We start from the raw sequence: 15,936 nt of genomic DNA, 5'->3' as shown, positions 1-15,936 counted from the left end.
TTATTTATGCAAAAATTTATTTGACCAAAATGTAGAAAAAGTGATACCATTACGTATGATACAATCGCAAGAATCTAAAGAACAGAGTAGATTTTATCAATTGCACAGTTTGCTAAAAGTTCATCTCCCTGGTAGTGTGATGCTTAATAAATAGGAGTGAGGGGCAGGGTTCAGATAAGCTAGAAGCAGGTGACTCTCCGTCAGCACTGTAAACTCGAGGTGGCCCCACACTTCTGGGGAATGTGGAATGTTTCAGTGAGATGTTAACTGAAAAAGCAAAACTACAAAGCCAAAAAATATGTGCAGCCTCTAGAGCGCTCCACGTCCAGTTCAGTCAGGAGTTCTCGGTCTCTATTAGTGTCATTCCCAAAGGAATTCAAGTCTCAGCAAACTCAAGCTCCCATTTCTTGTTCCCTGAACAATGGAGATGAAGTTAAGCCAATTTCTTTTTCTATCACAACTTTGCGGCTGGAGAGACCCTTTGTTGCCTAACCCTTGGCATCAATGTACTGATGGCTGGCAACCTTTGTATTATTTGAGACAGAGTCTCGCTGTGTAGCGCTGGTACCTGGCTTTGCTAGCAGTCTTGATCCAGACAGGACTGATCTGAAAAGGGTTGGACTCTGCCATATTCCCTGCTGAGCGTATGGTTAGACCATGGCAGAGAAGTCCTGGAATAAGACACTTGCTCCTCAAAGAACAATTCTGGAGTGAAGGGAATGTGTACACCGAACAGCATTAAAGCTCGATCGGAAGGCACATGGGCAGCAGTGATCACCCCAGCATTCTCACCTGGAAAGCTGAAGTAAATAAATCTGTTCTCCACGGGGGAGTGTGGAACAGACTCAGTTAGATCGGGCCAATCTAGTTGTGCTTTATGACTTCCCATAGACGGTTTTTAATTTTTGCTCTGGGTGGAAAATTTCTACATGTTTTCTTGCAACAACCCCTAGCCTCACAAACTTCCCCAGCAGCGACCAGCTACAATTAGATACTTGAGCCTGTGTTTCAAGGTGTGGGGCTGACTAATTCCCCGAGAACCAAATGCCCTCAGCCTTAAGCAGCTATACGCAGTGTGAAATTCCCTGCCCGTTTTAGGAATAAATGCAATTTAAGAATAAGAATAGCCAAAGAAGCTGGTGCCATTTGAATGGAAAAGGAAGGATTAAACTTAACTGGTGCTCAAAGCTTGTCTAACACAGAATGTTTGGTCATGAATTCATTTTCTGCTTGGCCTTTCCAGCAAGGTGGAGACATGGTAGTAAGCGGAACTTCTTATAAGAGAGGAAGACAGGGTGCACTCTCTGGAGTGGAGTTGGTGTCAAGACAGGACTCCTCTGGTTTGGTTTATATACAGTTAAGTTCGTTTAGTGTCTGGTCCAGTGTCTGATGCAAGCCCACGTTCTCTTCTTTGGCCTGGGCAAGTTTTTCTGGTAAAGATTAAGACAGAGAAAAAATGAATTAATAAGCATCTTTGTTAAGGGAAGGGAAACTGGTCAGCTCAAGCTGTGACAGTGAAAGACACAGCTAAGAATCTCACAGAATACCACAGAGTAATAGGGATCAAAGAGCAAACAAGACAGTATGGGACATTAGGCTGGGAATGCTGGTGCATTATCTGAATCCCAGCACTCAGGAGGCAGGTGACCAGCCTGATCTACCCAGCAAGTTCCAGGCCAGCCAGAGCTGTGATCTCACCAGATCATGTCTCAAAAACAAAAAAAAACAAGTGTCCAGAAAAAGCCTGGCTTTGTGATGCATACTAGACAACCCAGCATGGAAGGAGGCCGGAGGATCAGGAGGCAGAGGCCGCCCTGGGCTACAGTCAATTCGAGGCCAACCTGGGCTGTATGTGACCTTGTCACAATACCACCCCAAACCCAAAGAAAAATACCAGGTCTGGCTTCTCATCAAGAAAAGGCACTTGCTGCCAGGACTGATAATCAGTTTTATTCCTGGGATTCACGCAGTGGGAAGAGAACAGACTCCTACAACCAGTTTCTGACCTCCACATATGAACCATGGCACATGTGCACCTCCCCAACAAGCAAACTACAAATAAAATTTTAACATCTCAAATGTTGCATAAAATGCAATATACAAACTAAACTTTCCTGCCTTGGTAAAACTTAACTTACTGTGCTGTGCTTTCCTTCCCAAATAAATTCAGCCGTCCACGAGCCAGCGAGAGCACTAGGACTGAAGCCCTAAGGTGCATCACTGGAGTCATTTAACCTTTCTAGGTCTTACGTCTGCCCCTCTATGAGGTGGGGAGAGCACCACAGTGTGTGCGATTGACAGATGCCTTATGAGAACTGAGACAAGCTTCAGAATTGCAGAGGTGCTGAGCTTTGCTCCCAGATACAGATGGCTTATGCATCTGTTAGGAAAGTGTAAATCCTACAACCATTTATCCTTTGGAGTACCTGGGGCGGCTACAGTGTTTACTCTCAGGGTGCCCCTGGCAACGCAGGCAAATCCCAGGTAAATAACACAAGACTGCAACTTACGACAGCAGGAAAACTATTCCATAACTGTGTTGATTAAGTAAAACTTAAAGAGGAAAATAAAAGGGCAGTTTGTGAGATGGCCCATCAGGTCAAGGTGTCTGCTGCAGAGCCTGAAGACCTGAGTTCCATCCCCAGGACCCACATGGTGGAAGGAGAGACTCGATCCCTTTGAGTTGTCCTACATCTGTCCCCACATGTGTGCACGGTGGCACGTGTGTGTGTGTTCTACACCACCAAGCAGGTAAATAAATACAATAATTTTAAAAAGCCATGGGGAGCTCTGCATGACTAAGCATGAGGGAAAACTGGTTTGCGTGCGTGACAGGGGTCATTAAAGTTCTGGAAGAAAGCAAACAGCTTCCTAAACTGTGATAAGATCAACCTGGAAATTTTCAGAAAGAAAAACAGCTTAGACTGCAGAAGACGGCAGTCTCTACAGCAATAGAAGCCTTCATGGTACAAACTACTGTGACCTGGCTGTGTGAAGACTTACTACCTGGATGCTCTTTTGAGCCAGCTGTCCATGTTCTTAGGCAACTCTCTGGTGACCCAGACTGCACCTCTGTTTTACAGAAAAGCTAAGTGGCATGCTCAGTGTTGCACAGTTCCAGTAGTGGAGGTGAGCTGCAACCCAGGTCTGGCCTGGCCTCTCTAGCAAGTGTTGTTAATCAAGTCTGAGATGAAAGGGCCTCACCCCAACCCCCAAAGTACTCCCTGTCCTCGAGACCCTCAACACAGCTCAGTTAGACAACAAGAGGGGACTGAACTCTTGTAGGGCTCCAGTACAATTATTAGACAGATAGGAAGGTATATTTCAAAGGGTGGAGGCTATTCGTGTCTGGAAATTTCTCAGGGAAATACTGAGCAAACAATAAAAGTACCCCAGTCCCGAGCAAGGCCAGTGATCTGTCCCAGGGCTTATGCAAAGCAAGGTGTATGGGGGGTAGGGTTTAAAAAATGCCCACCCATTCATCCCCAGTGTTTCTGCATGGCATTGCCCTCTGTAGACCTGGCTGTTCTTGAACTCAGATCCGCCTGCCCCTGCTTCCCAAGTTGGGATTAAAGGCGTGTACAACCACTGCCCAGCTTACAAAATGGGTTAGGGTAAATGTCACATAAGAGTGCAAGCAACCACTGGAATTCATAGCCTGGACCCCAATCAAGGGCTGACTCAATTTCAGACACTCTCCATTAAGAAACAATGACTGCACTGCCATCCTGGTGAGCTAGTGTTGTGTTTGAGGAACCATGCCAGATTGTCTCCTTATTTTCAGAAAAGGACCAGTGGGCCTCAGTTTCCTTTTGGTAAAGAGAGTTTAATCTGTGAGGAACAGAGAGCCAACTGCCCACCCCTTTCCAGGCCATGATAAAGGCACCCGATTCCAGCTCAAAGACAAGGCGGCAAGGACAGAAGATAAAGATGGCCTGTTGTCATTTCGGTCAGTCAGACACATGGGGAAAAGGCTGAAGTTCACACCAGAAGGTGGGTTCCCTGGAGCTCCTAGGCACCAGAGCCAGTTCACCTGGAGATGGCTGGCATCCAAGGTGACCCCCACTACCCTCAGAGAGAGGTCGTGTCACTGAGAAATGGTTCACATCCTTCCTGATAGCTATTTACCGGAGCTTCTGGGCACTCCGTCTACAGGGTAGTGTCCCCAGGAAGGGGGTTGAAGAAATAGGATAGAGGGTTGAGAATAGACAAACGAGAGTAGTGAGAACACAGTGTGAACCAAGACGAAGTTGAGTGCCACGTCAAACAGGTCTGGGCTTCTGAACAGGAGTAGCCTAGATGAGCCCTTGCAATAATGGGGAGCTGGGCGGTGGCACACACTTCTAATCCCAGCACATGGGAGGCAGAGGCAAGGCTGGCCTGGCTTACACTCTTAAGACCCATCTCAAGATAAATAACCCCACTGCCATCCCCCCGGGGCCAAGATGGCTTCTGAGAGCTTAATCATCCTGCCATAGGTCATCCTTCGGAATGGAGCATTTTCCCTTATATGGACAAAGATGTAAAGAATGAGTCTCCCTTCCTGGATGAGACAGCCTGGAGGATCCCAGCCCTGAGCGTCTGGAATTTCCATGCTCTATCATGAAGAGTAACACAGTCACTTCAGGAAATGCTGAGTTGTGTTCCCTGGGGAACTGAGGTCCTGCAGCCTCCTTTTTTCTCTTTCCTCACACTAAGATAAGCCCTGCCTCTGGGAGAGAGGCCAGCAAGAACTGGAGGCATTTAAAATATGCAAGGCATCTCTGTGAGAATTCTGAAGACCTCACTCGAAACAAAGCCCAGCTCTGTCCCTCCTCAGACCTCCTCACTCAACTTTCATGTCACTTAGAGAAATGGAGATTCCTACCTTCCAGGTCATCGATTGTCTTCTCCAGTTTAGAAACTGTCCTTTCCGCAAACTCAGCTCGGGTCTCAGCCTAGGGAAGAAAAGCGTCACTACCCTGTTTCAGATTAGCTCCCGAAAATGTGGGTGTAGCTGGGTGTGGTCACTCACCTCTTTCAGTTTGTCAGACAGAAGCTTGATTTCTTCTTCATATTTATCCTCCTTTTCAGAATACTATAGGAAAGAAAACCCAAAAGGTGGTTCTTAAAAGAGGGAAAGAGGCTGGAGATAGGTTAAGGGCTCTTGTTGCTTTTATGGAGGGCTGGGGTTCAGGACCCAGTACCCACATGGAGGCTCACAACCATTTGTAAGTTCAGTGCCAGGGGATCTGACACCCTGCCCTGCAGTGCAGACATACATGCACTTACACACATGAAATAAATACTTCAGGAAAGGAAGGAGCTGGGGAGATGGTTCAGGGAGTGAAGCATTTGCCTGGCAGCGAGGACCCCAGCATCCACATAAAAGCTGGATGGGTGTGGTGCCCTCTGTGGTGATGGAATAAGCTGGCTAACTAGACGAGATGAGCTTCAGGTGAGAGACTCAGCCTCAGTACTACTCCCATTGACAAAGGCCTGCACACCAATACCCTGGCACACGCCAGGTCACCTGGACAGAACAAAATGTACCAAGTTTCCCTGCATCCCACCTTTTCAGAAGCAGCCTCCAGTGATTTCAGATTGTTAGTTACGTTCTTGAGCTCCTCTTCCAGGTCGCTACTCTTTCTGCACCAAAGCAGAAAAGATTTGCTGTCATGGAGGCAATCCCCTTCCAGCAAGTCCACCCCCGCAACCCCCACGGCTGGGAGCTTATCCTACCCTCTCCTGCAGGGCACAGGCAGAATCAGGGCAGGAGGGCATTTGGAGGGTTTGCAAAGCAACCTGGGCATCTGCCAGGGATGAGGCAACAGGGACTTGTGAAATCTGTGACTGGCTGGGTTTTCTCAGGAAGGTGTGCAAATAGACAATGGTGGGAGGTGGGAGGTGGCATTCAGAGTTCACAGGACACTCCAGGAAGCAAGCCTAGAATGCATCTGTGAAACCAGGGTGCTCCCAGCCTTCCGGGCTCTCCTTGGAGCTGAATCCTTGGTCCAAGGCCAAGGAGGAGGAGTGTTTTGTCTGTTGGGACCTGTGACATTGTAGCTGAGTTGTCTCCACCGGAATGTGTCAGGTACCAATAGCAATATCAGAAGCCACGCCCTGAAATACTTGTGGAGTATCTGCCACCTACGGACAGCATTCTGTGAGGACCAAATGGCCTGGCTTGATGTGCAAAGGAGGATCCCAAGTTCCAGGCCAGCTTGGCTACACAGAAAAACTCTGTCTTAAAAATTTCAAAACAGCCGACAAGGAACAGTGAGAAAATGTGAGTCGGTGGAAGAACATGGGCAGCTTGCAAATGGGCAGCAGGGCTGTGGAACGCCATCTTCTGCAAGGGACAGGGCTAGTGACTGCCTACACAAGACCTGCAGGGGATGGGGCCTGTCAACATTCCGTCACGAGGAGGGATGGCTCATTCGGGCTACCCTCCCCAGGTAGCTATCTGCAGTAATGGTCTCCGGGGGAGGAGGAGACACATTTCTCAGTGGTATAACTTCTCAGCAAGTCGCCTTGCTCGGTAAATAACCCCTATCTGTGCTCATGCTAGTCATAGATACACTGCAGTAGGGTCACAGAAATCAAACTTAGGAGGTGAGGAAAAGGGGGTTTGTGGGAGGGAGTTAAGAGGGTGAGTTGTAATTAAGGTATGATGTGTGTGTGTTTATAAATCTATGAATAAAATTGGGAAAAACAAAAATTAAAAAACTCAGTGTGGTAGTGCATGAGTCAGAGACAAGAAGATCAGGCATTCCAGGCCACGAGACCCTGTCTCAAAGAAACAAAAAGCAAAACAAAGAAACAAAACAAAACAACAACAAAGAAAGAGAGAAAGAAAGAAAGAAAGGAAGGAAGGAAGAAAGAAAGAAAGAAAGAGAAAGAAAGAGAGAAAGAAAGGCAGGCAGGCAGGCAGGCCCAGCAGTAGGCTTTGCTGGGAGAAGGAAACTTGGGGCCTCTATGCTGTCCTGGGGTCTCAACTGCACAGTATCTTGGTGGGAAGAGGATGCAGGAAAGCTTCCCTTGTTAGTAAGAATCAGCAGCAGCAGCTGTTCTGTCAGCCAATGACCAAAGGGTGGGTGAGCCCTGAACTCTGAATGCTGAAACTCTTGAGCCTCAGAGGCCCCAGCCACAAGCAGTTCCCAGCCAGCACAGCCCACTACCCGTCCTCTGCCTGGAGCCAGATGAGCAGCTCAGGCCCGTTCTGCCACTTACAGTTCAGACACCTCCGCCCGCTCCTCTGCTCTCTCCAGCTCACCCTCCAGGATGACCAACTTACGAGCAACCTGAAAGTCAGAAGAACAACTGAGACCCATGCCCACTACCATCCATCCCTGCAGACGCTGGTCCCTCCAAATCCAAGAGCTCCGGAGTCCACAAGAGATGGAACATCCCAGGTCCCACAGTGAGGCAGGGGAGGGAAAGGTCGAGTTGAGCCACCTGGGCACAGAGGGAAGAAGTACAAGAGCCCGTTGTGGTGGGGACCCTTGTCCTTCTGTTTGGGAGGCCCGGTCTCAAAACCAAAACAAAACTAGGCATGGTGACCTCTAATTCCAGCACTTGGGAGGCAGAGGCAGGAGAAAGGAATTAAAGGTTACCCCGGGCTGTATAAAAGGGATCTTGAAGCCACCCTGAGATACCTCAGACCCTTTCCTTAAAAACAAAATTCAGCCAGCTTGTTCATGTCTATAATCCCAGCACTTTGGAGATGGAGGCAAGAGTCAGGGGTTCAAGGCCATCCCTGCATAATTTCCTACACAGGGAGGACAGCCTGGATTACAGTAGAACCTTTCTCAGAAAAAAAACAAAACAAATATATATTGGAAAACCAAAAACAAGACAGTCAGGCATAGTGGTTCACACCTATAATCCTAGCGTTTGGAAAGCTGAGGCAGTGGACAGTCAAGAGATCATGGCTAGCCTGGGCAACAGAAATTCTAGGCCAGCCTGAGCTAGTGGAGATTCTATGTCCATGAAGATTTAAAAAAAAAAAAAAAAAAAGGACAACAGAGTCAGCCTGGCAATCGTGACCCTCAGCTTATCCCAGCTGGTCTGCATCCAGCTTATGGGACAAGCGGAATGAGCTGATCGCTTGGTCTCTAGCAGCTCGGACAAGTAACCACTTACTTTTGTTTGGTACCCATCAAGACAGTTTCCCAGCCAAGTGGCTGTGTCTGGAAACACAGATGTTCCCACAGAGGTAATCGTCTTGAGTGTGGGCTTCCGATGGGCTCCTATCGGCAGCACCATTTCCTCCCACTTCCTGCGGCTATCCCATAGGCCAACTCACCTCCTCATACTTCCGGTCAGCCTCCTCAGCGATGTGCTTGGCTTCTTTGAGCTGCATCTCCTGGATCTCCATCTTTTCCTCGTCTTTCATGGCTCGGTTCTCTATCACCTTCATGCCTCTGCAAGTGGGGTAGGGTGGGGTATCACGGCAAGGTCCTCAAATGCGCCCACCCAGCACCCAGGGAAGGACAAAGACCTATGGTCAACTTCTGTGTTCATTTCATTGAGGAGCCGTCTGGACGAACTTCAGAGCCTCCTCTCCAGCCCGTGGTATCTTTGACAGGTCTCTCATTGAACCTGAAGCCTGCTGTTCCCCGTAGACCGGCTGGTCATGGAACCCCAGGGACCCTTTGGTCTCAGCCTCTCCAGCACCGGGACTGCAGGCCCCCTGCCATGCATAGCTTTTAATGCGAAGTCGGCAGGAATACTAACTCAGGTTCTCAGGCTTCTGCAGCAAGAACTTAACCCAGAGAGCAATCTCCCCAGCCACATATGGTCTTTTTGAGACACTGGTCTCAAACTCACTCTGCAGTGAATTCCTGATCCTCCTGCCTCTTCCCCCTCAGTGCTGGAGTGATAGGCTTGTGTGGTATTGAGCATTGAACCCAGCTTTATGGATGCCAGGCAAGCATTCTTATCAACTGAGCTTCACTCCTACCCACCCCCACAACCCGATTTTTAGGTCTTAGAAGACAGGACTTTGCTACTTAGCCCAGACTACTACACCTCACTCAGCATTCAGGAGCACTAGATTGACAGGCGTGCATCACCTCCATACCATTGGACCTCCAGACACTAGCAAATGCGCCAGCTTTTACAATCACACTACGTTGTGGGTCTACTCGCCCCAGTTTACAAATAAAGAAACCAAGGCAGAGAAAGATTAAGGTTACAGAGCTGCTAAGTAGCAGAGCAGGGCTGGCCTCTGAGGGTGCCCCCTGTTTTGTATCCCTCACAGGAAGACAAGCCTGAGGATCAGAGTCAAGTCAGTGTGGAATGCGCAGCCACACCTACAGGAGAGCTGAGGAACTGGTATAGGAGCCGAGGGAGAGCAGAGGCTCAGCTGAGGTGGGGAGGGAACTGGAGGAGTCCGGCAGGCGAATGCTGTCATCTCAGCACTGGGGAGACTGAGACAGGCCTTTGAGACCAGGCAAGCCCGATCTATATAACAGGATCTTGTCTCAACATTAAGAACAACAAGACAGGGAACAATAAAGTCGGGGCTGCGCTGTGTGGTGAACCCACCTTTAGTCCCGGCCCTCAAGGGTTATAAAGTGAGAATTTGTATTAAAAAACAAAAACAAAGAAAAAAGACACCTCTCCAAACCAACGAGCCAAAACACCACACAGGGGTGAAAGAACACATGGGCAGGATGGGCGGGATGTTTATGCTGGAGGAAAGGGGAATTACTGGAAGCTTCCAGAGCCAGAACCGAATGGAAACAAAACAGACAACCTGGAGTGCAAAGGCTACAGGAAAGGCAGGCACAGCCTGAGCAGCACAAAGTGCTACAAAATGAAGTAGGGTTTCATCTTTTGGCTTTATTACTAGAGTGAAAGGCCTGCACCACCATGCCTGACTTTCAAAACAACCTTTATGATACCCAGTGCAGTGTGAGTCTGAAGTAAGTTATACCACTAAGGCCTACCCACAACCTGAACCTGTGAGCACAGTCGCAGGACAGAGAATTCCTTGTGTGGCAGGCCGCTGTTCAAAGGAGGTCTAGAAACACATGAAATGTCCCTCACGCCCCGTACACAAGGGATATAGGATGCATATGAACTCCTTGTTTAGACTCTGATCCCACCTTTAAGATAGATCACTATACCTATGCAAATATCTCCGAATCTGGAGATACCCAGACTCCTAAGTATTTCCGTCCTGAGCATGTCAGAGAAGGACACCTATGTTTATCCAGGTCAGAAGGATGTCCTCAGGCAGCCAGAACAGCTTAGCAGCCTCAGAGCAAAGCCTGCTCTGGCAGAGATATACAGATCGGAACAGACAAGGTAATGGGCACCAGAGAGATGGCTGTTGGTCAAGTGATGCCCTGCACAGTACCCCCAAGATACAAAGATAGGAACTAGGCACAAGGCTTGGTGACACACATTATTAAAAGTGTGGAATATGACAAAACGCCTGGTTTATTCATTATTATAATTTTACATTTATTTATTTGTGCACGAGTGCATGTACCCCAGCACACTGTGTAGAGGGTGGAAGATGCCTAGAGGGGCTGGACCTCTCCTTCTCCAGTGTGGGTCTCAGGCACTAACTGAACTCGGGCTGTCACACATGGCAATAAATGCCCTTACCTACTGAGTAATCACATACATACATATATGTATACACATACACATACATATATATATATATATTGCACACACACACACATGCACAATACATATATGTATATATGTATGCTATGCAGGTATTTGCTGTCGAGCGACATCCCAGTCCCTAGTTGCTGTCTAGTGCCTGGTTTAGAGTCTTAGCAGCACAATCTGAAACCAGTTTTTTGGGAGGAGCCTTCCCTGGGAAACCCTCAGCACTGGGCTGGCCACATTATCTGTGACTGGAGCTTCTGCAGCCACACAGTCTTCCCTCAGCCCCCCAAGCCAAGACATGCCAGAGCCACTCACTCCTGGGGACGGTTGGATAGAGCTCCCCATGGAAGCCCAAACGCTGCACAATATCACCAGAGCAGCACAGTCAGCTGCAGGCACAGCGATGGCTGGTTATGCATGCGCTGTCCCCAAAATACAGTGGGCACCCAAAAGCTTAGAGCTTGCCACAGCAAAGGGAACTGCCATGTAGGGACATGGCAGAGGTCACCCTGCCTCTGTGTCCCTGGTCCTTGGATAGAAGTCTGTCTACACGGCCATGCCTGCCCAGTCTATCTTTACTTCCTCTTCTCTTCACGTCATCTAGAAACTTGATTGCCTGTAGAGTGGGCAAGAGAGGCGCACGGGCTTCCCCAGAAAGCAACCACACCCCGAGGCCCTAGTCCCAGGCCTGCACATCTCTGCTTTTCTCTGTCTGCTGCAAAGTGTCCTTCTAGGCTCTCATAAAGAAAACCAAGCAGGGCCCATGGTGAAGCATCCGTCACCCCAGCATTACATAGTAGACCCTGCCTCAAACAAAATAAAACAGAAAAGGGACTGGATTAAAAAAAACAGGTGGTTGGGGATTTAGCTCAGTGGTAGAGCGCTTGCCTAGGAAGCTCAAGGCCCTGGGTTCGGTCCCCAGCTCCGAAAAAAAGAAAAAAAAAAAAAAAAAAAAAAAACAAACAGGTCTTCCAATCCCTTCAGCGCCAAGGTCATTAGCACCATTACAAGGTCATTAGTACGATTACAGAATCTTCCCCCATCATGCATGTCTATGTGCATCTGTGTATGTGCATATGGAGTCCAGAGAAGGATGTCAAGTGTCCCCAGCTCTGTCACTTTCTGTCTCACCCCCTTGAGACAGGATCTCTCACTGAACCTGGAGGTAGGCTGGCAGGCAGCAAACCCGAGTGCTCCTGTGTAACCACACTGGCTTTCAAGTGGGTGGTGGAGAGTTAAGCAGCACTTAAATACTGAGCCATTAGCCCTCACACACATCTCTTTAAAGTCAGGAAAGCCTTCATGTAGCCCAGGCTGGCCTCAGCACTGAACCCACAGGTATGCTCCACCACATCTGGCTCCGCCCCCAAGTCTTCCACAGGCAGAAGCAGCCTACCTCTCACTCTCGTCAGCAGCCTTCTCTGCCTCCTCCAGCTTCTGCAGGGCTGTGGCCAGTCGCTCCTGAGCCCGGTCCAGCTCTTCCTCCACCAGCTGGATGCGGCGGTTGAGGGCGGCCGCATCTCCTTCAGCCTGGAAAGTTAGATACACACCCAGATTAAGAAGAGGCAAGCTGAGGGGTTGGGGATTTAGCTCAGTGGTAGAGCGATTGCCCAGGAAGCGCAAGGCCCTGGGTTCGGTCCCCAGCTCCGGGGAAAAAAAGAAAAAAAAAAAAGAAGAGGCAAGCTGGCATGCAGCCTCCTCCCCTCCCCCCAGTAACCCTGATATCCAGCCACAGCCCACCCAGGGACCCAGGCTCAAGGGAACTCCTACTCATTTGCATTGGATTTTTAAAATTATTGATCTGTGACACAGGGCCTCCTGCATTGGCCAGACTGGTATCCAACTCCTGGACTCAGGGATCCTGGGGCCTCAGGCTCCCTGGGTGCTGACGCAAGCCGAGGCCCAGCGCCCAGTCGCTCTGGGGAACACACACCTGAATGACTGAGAAAACTTGCTGGCCCTGATACTGTTTTATCTTCAAGTCTCACCCACCTTACAGATGGGGACGAGCGGGTTCCCATCAGTGCAGTGGTTCTGTTTCGTGACTTAGTGACCTGTCACCGAGGGGTGGCCACCCTTAAGAAGGATCATGGAAAGTTGGTCACATGGAGACCTAATTAGCAGGGCATGGTGACACACCTATGATCCCAGCTCCAGGAAATTGAAGTCAAAGGACAAAGAGTTTCAGGCCAGCCTGAACTATTATACAGTAAGATCTCTGTCAAAATACCAGAAAGAGGGGGGGCTGGGGAGTAGGCTTAGTGGGTAAAAGCACTTGCTGCCCAGCATAAGGACCTGAGGTTGGGTTCCCAGCACGCACATTTTAAAACAGTGTGTGGGTTCGTGAACTTCATGAGGAGAAACTAGGCTGCCAGCTTCCTTTCAGGGATAACCACTACATGGGGGGCAGCTATAAAACCCAGTGGCCCCTCTCTGCCTCAGTTTATACAGCAGGGAAAGTAAAAGAACAAGACCAGGGTGCCTGTTAATATACAGAGGACCCCTGCCCCAAGTGTGTGATCTGTGTCCATCCTCCCCTAACACCAACACGTGCTGTGTGTCTTGGGTCTGTCTCCTCCCACAATGTGGGTCTTCGGGACTGAACTCAGGTCACCAGCCTTAGTGGCAAGCACCTTTACTGTTAACTTTTGCCATTTTCTAAAAAATGTACCCCATCCTGAACCCATCTGCAGTAGGTGGGGAGCTTTGGGTCGTTTTTTTGAGTTATGGTTTCATGAAGCCCAGGTTGGCCTTCAACTACCAAGTCTGACCCTAACTTCTGATTCCCCTGCCTCAACCTCTCTCAAGTGTAGGAATGTACTACCTCATCCAGCTCACCCAGTCCTGGAGAAGGGACCCTCAGGGTGTTGTGCTTACTAAGCAAGCATTCCACCATTCAGTGACAGCGCAGCCTCTAAAGTAGCCTGGGCTGCAGGGGCTCAAGGCCACACCCAATGTAGTAATCACTTCCACAGTCACACTGAGTTTCCTCATTCATGAGTCGGCTCGGAGAAAAGGAAAAGAACTGAAGACTGAAGAGGCACACTTTGAATCTTGGCATGTTTTCAACTGTTTAAAAAATCGAAAGAGCTGTCGTCCACAACTATGCATGAACAGAAGAAGCACACACAACACACACACACACACACACACACACACACACACACACACTGGCATGTTTTCAACTCTTTAAAAAAATCGAAAGAGCTGTCGTCCACAACTATGCATGAACAGAAGCACACACAAGACACACACACACACACACACACACACACACACACACACACACACACACACACAGAGTCATCTTGAGCTCCGCCCCTTCCTGCAATCAAAGCCTTCCACGGGCTACAAAGGGTTTCCCTTATAAGGTAAAAGAGGCTTGCGAGCTACTTGTGGCCAAGCAACAGGAAGACGTCGGTTAATCACACAAAAATCTAAATGAAACCAGCTGTTGGGATACAGGCCCAGAAGTCGGCCATACAGACCCCCACCCCACTTCTGATCTGGGTGCTTCTGGCCCAGAATCAACTTGAGGTGTCTTTCTACAACCAAAAGAAGCATGCTCTGCCACACGAACTTTTAAAGAAGCCCCAAAGTTTTACAACCCCCCACCCGCGCGCCACCTCCCACCCCCCCCCCGGCCGCCAAATTCCTCGCTTGGCTGGAGTCTCGAAGCCATTTTGGAGATGTCTAGGGTGGGACGGGCATTTGAGAAGCCAGAACAGCTACTGTGCAGAGCTTCCGCCCGGTTCTGAGGCTTCCTCCAGCCCGAGCCGTACTTGAGGGATTCAAGGCTTCCACCCAGACCGGGCTGTCGCCCAGGCAGTCTTGGGAGGAGTCCAGGCGGTGCCTGTGCTGCCAACTCCACCTGGCCTTTCAGTTTCTAGGGTCCCCGCCCTGAGTTCCCACACTCAGGCTTCAGGGAACCTGGGCGATCACAGAACACCCCTCCCTTGGCTGTGAGTCTCCTTCGCTAGCAAATGCCGCTCTACTACACCAGCTAGGGGCTCTCTGTACCCCGGAACCGTGTGGAATGCCTCTCCGTAGTTTTGTCTTCCCATCCACCTCTAGCGGACTCTTGGGAGACACGAATCGAATGCTTTGTAGGTGCCAGAGCTAGGGTTAGAACCCAGATCCCTCTCTGGCCCCGGGCTTGACCCAAGGATGAAGAGGAGGCGCGGAGGCCCGTTCCTCTTTCCAAACTATTCCTGCACCCGGGTCCCTGGACTCTCAGGGAAGGCGCATACAGTGGGCGCTCTAGTATCTGCGGTGGACAGGCCCCCTAGTGGGTATTCCCTGGGGCTTGGGGACACAGGGTGGTGTTGGTGGTGCGTTTCCTGCAGGCCAGCGTCCGAATTCTCCTACCCCCACCCCGCCCTCAGCGGACACGTCGCGGCCGCACCCTAGGGACATGCCGGGAAAGTTCGGGCGCGAAGGAGCGAGCGCGCGCGCTGCCCCCGCCCCCACCTTGGTCCAGCCGCAGACAATGGGAGCGCGGCATCTGCCCCACCGCTCCGGAGAGCCCCGCGCAGAACTGTTTCCCGCAACTCCCCAGTTCCTGCCCCACCAGCGTACGGGGCTCCGGGGTCTACGGATGTGGATGACCAAGGCGGAGGACCGAGGGAGGGGAAGCTGGAAGCGCGCGGAGCTGGGAAGAAAAGAGGGCGCAAGGGAGCGCGGCGCAGGCTAGGGAGCGCGCGGGACGAAAGCTGGGATCGGGCGGGGGGTCGCGGGTCCCAGTTTCTCACTTTCTCGCGCCGTTCGCGCTCGCCATCCAGCTCGCGCTGCAGGCCCTGCGCACGGTCCTCTGCGTCGTCCGCCTGCTGCTGCAGGGCCTGGATCTTGCGCTTCACCGCCTCCAGTGAGTTGAGGCCGGCCATAGCTCACTCGCTCCACTGGGCTCAGGCGACAGCTGGGCGGCTGCGCCCGGGCCCGCGAGCCTTGGCCACGCCGGGGCCGCCCCCGCCTCTCCCCGCCCCCCGGCCCTGCTGTCGGGCCGATGAGGTCACCCCGGCCGGCCGCGACGTCAGCACCGGGTGGGGGGTCAGGGGGTGGCTGACGTAGGCATGGCTGGCCGCCTTTGCCCTGCAGGCTCCTCGTCCTCCCGAGCAGCCCGCCCCGCCTGGCCCAGCGGCCGCGCACTTACCTGGGAGGCGTTTTTTCTCCGCCTGCTCTAGCTTCTTCACGTCTATTAGGTCCTTGGAGTGCCTGTCCACTTCGTCCTCCTTGTATTTCAATTTCTTCTGGAGGTACATCAGCTGCTCTTGCAATCGGGGACACAGAAGGGAACGAGTCAGCTTAATGGTCTCTTTGCCCACT

At 50.8% G+C, this 15,936-nt stretch overlaps 1 protein-coding gene across 1 annotated transcript; it reads right to left on the bottom strand.

Annotated features, from left to right (window-relative positions):
* Positions 1-15,605, bottom strand: Tpm4 (tropomyosin 4). The gene is made up of 8 exons (XM_032918793.1): positions 15,366-15,605; positions 12,011-12,144; positions 8,288-8,405; positions 7,213-7,283; positions 5,553-5,628; positions 5,015-5,077; positions 4,868-4,937; positions 1-1,430 (listed from the first exon to the last, which is right to left on the bottom strand). Exons 1-8 carry the CDS (start codon positions 15,495-15,497, stop codon positions 1,348-1,350), a joined length of 747 nt encoding a protein of 248 aa, XP_032774684.1. The 5' UTR covers positions 15,498-15,605; the 3' UTR covers positions 1-1,347.
* Between the last annotated feature and the right edge of the window lie 331 nt (positions 15,606-15,936).

This window comes from Rattus rattus, chromosome 13, assembly GCF_011064425.1.
Source record: "Rattus rattus isolate New Zealand chromosome 13, Rrattus_CSIRO_v1, whole genome shotgun sequence".
NCBI classification, from domain to species: Eukaryota; Metazoa; Chordata; class Mammalia; order Rodentia; family Muridae; genus Rattus; species Rattus rattus.
This window is presented reverse-complemented; position numbering and strand designations above follow the sequence as displayed.

Coding starts and splice junctions, on each gene's coding strand:
- Tpm4 (XM_032918793.1), bottom strand. CDS start 15,497: ATGGCCGGCCTCAACTCACTGGAGGCGGTGAAGCGCAAGATCCAGGCC. Junction 12,145..15,365: donor AGCGCGAACGGCGCGAGAAA/GTGAGAAACTGG, acceptor CTAACTTTCCAG/GCTGAAGGAGATGCGGCCGC. Junction 5,078..5,552: donor TGGAGGCTGCTTCTGAAAAG/GTGGGATGCAGG, acceptor TCTTTCCTATAG/TATTCTGAAAAGGAGGATAA.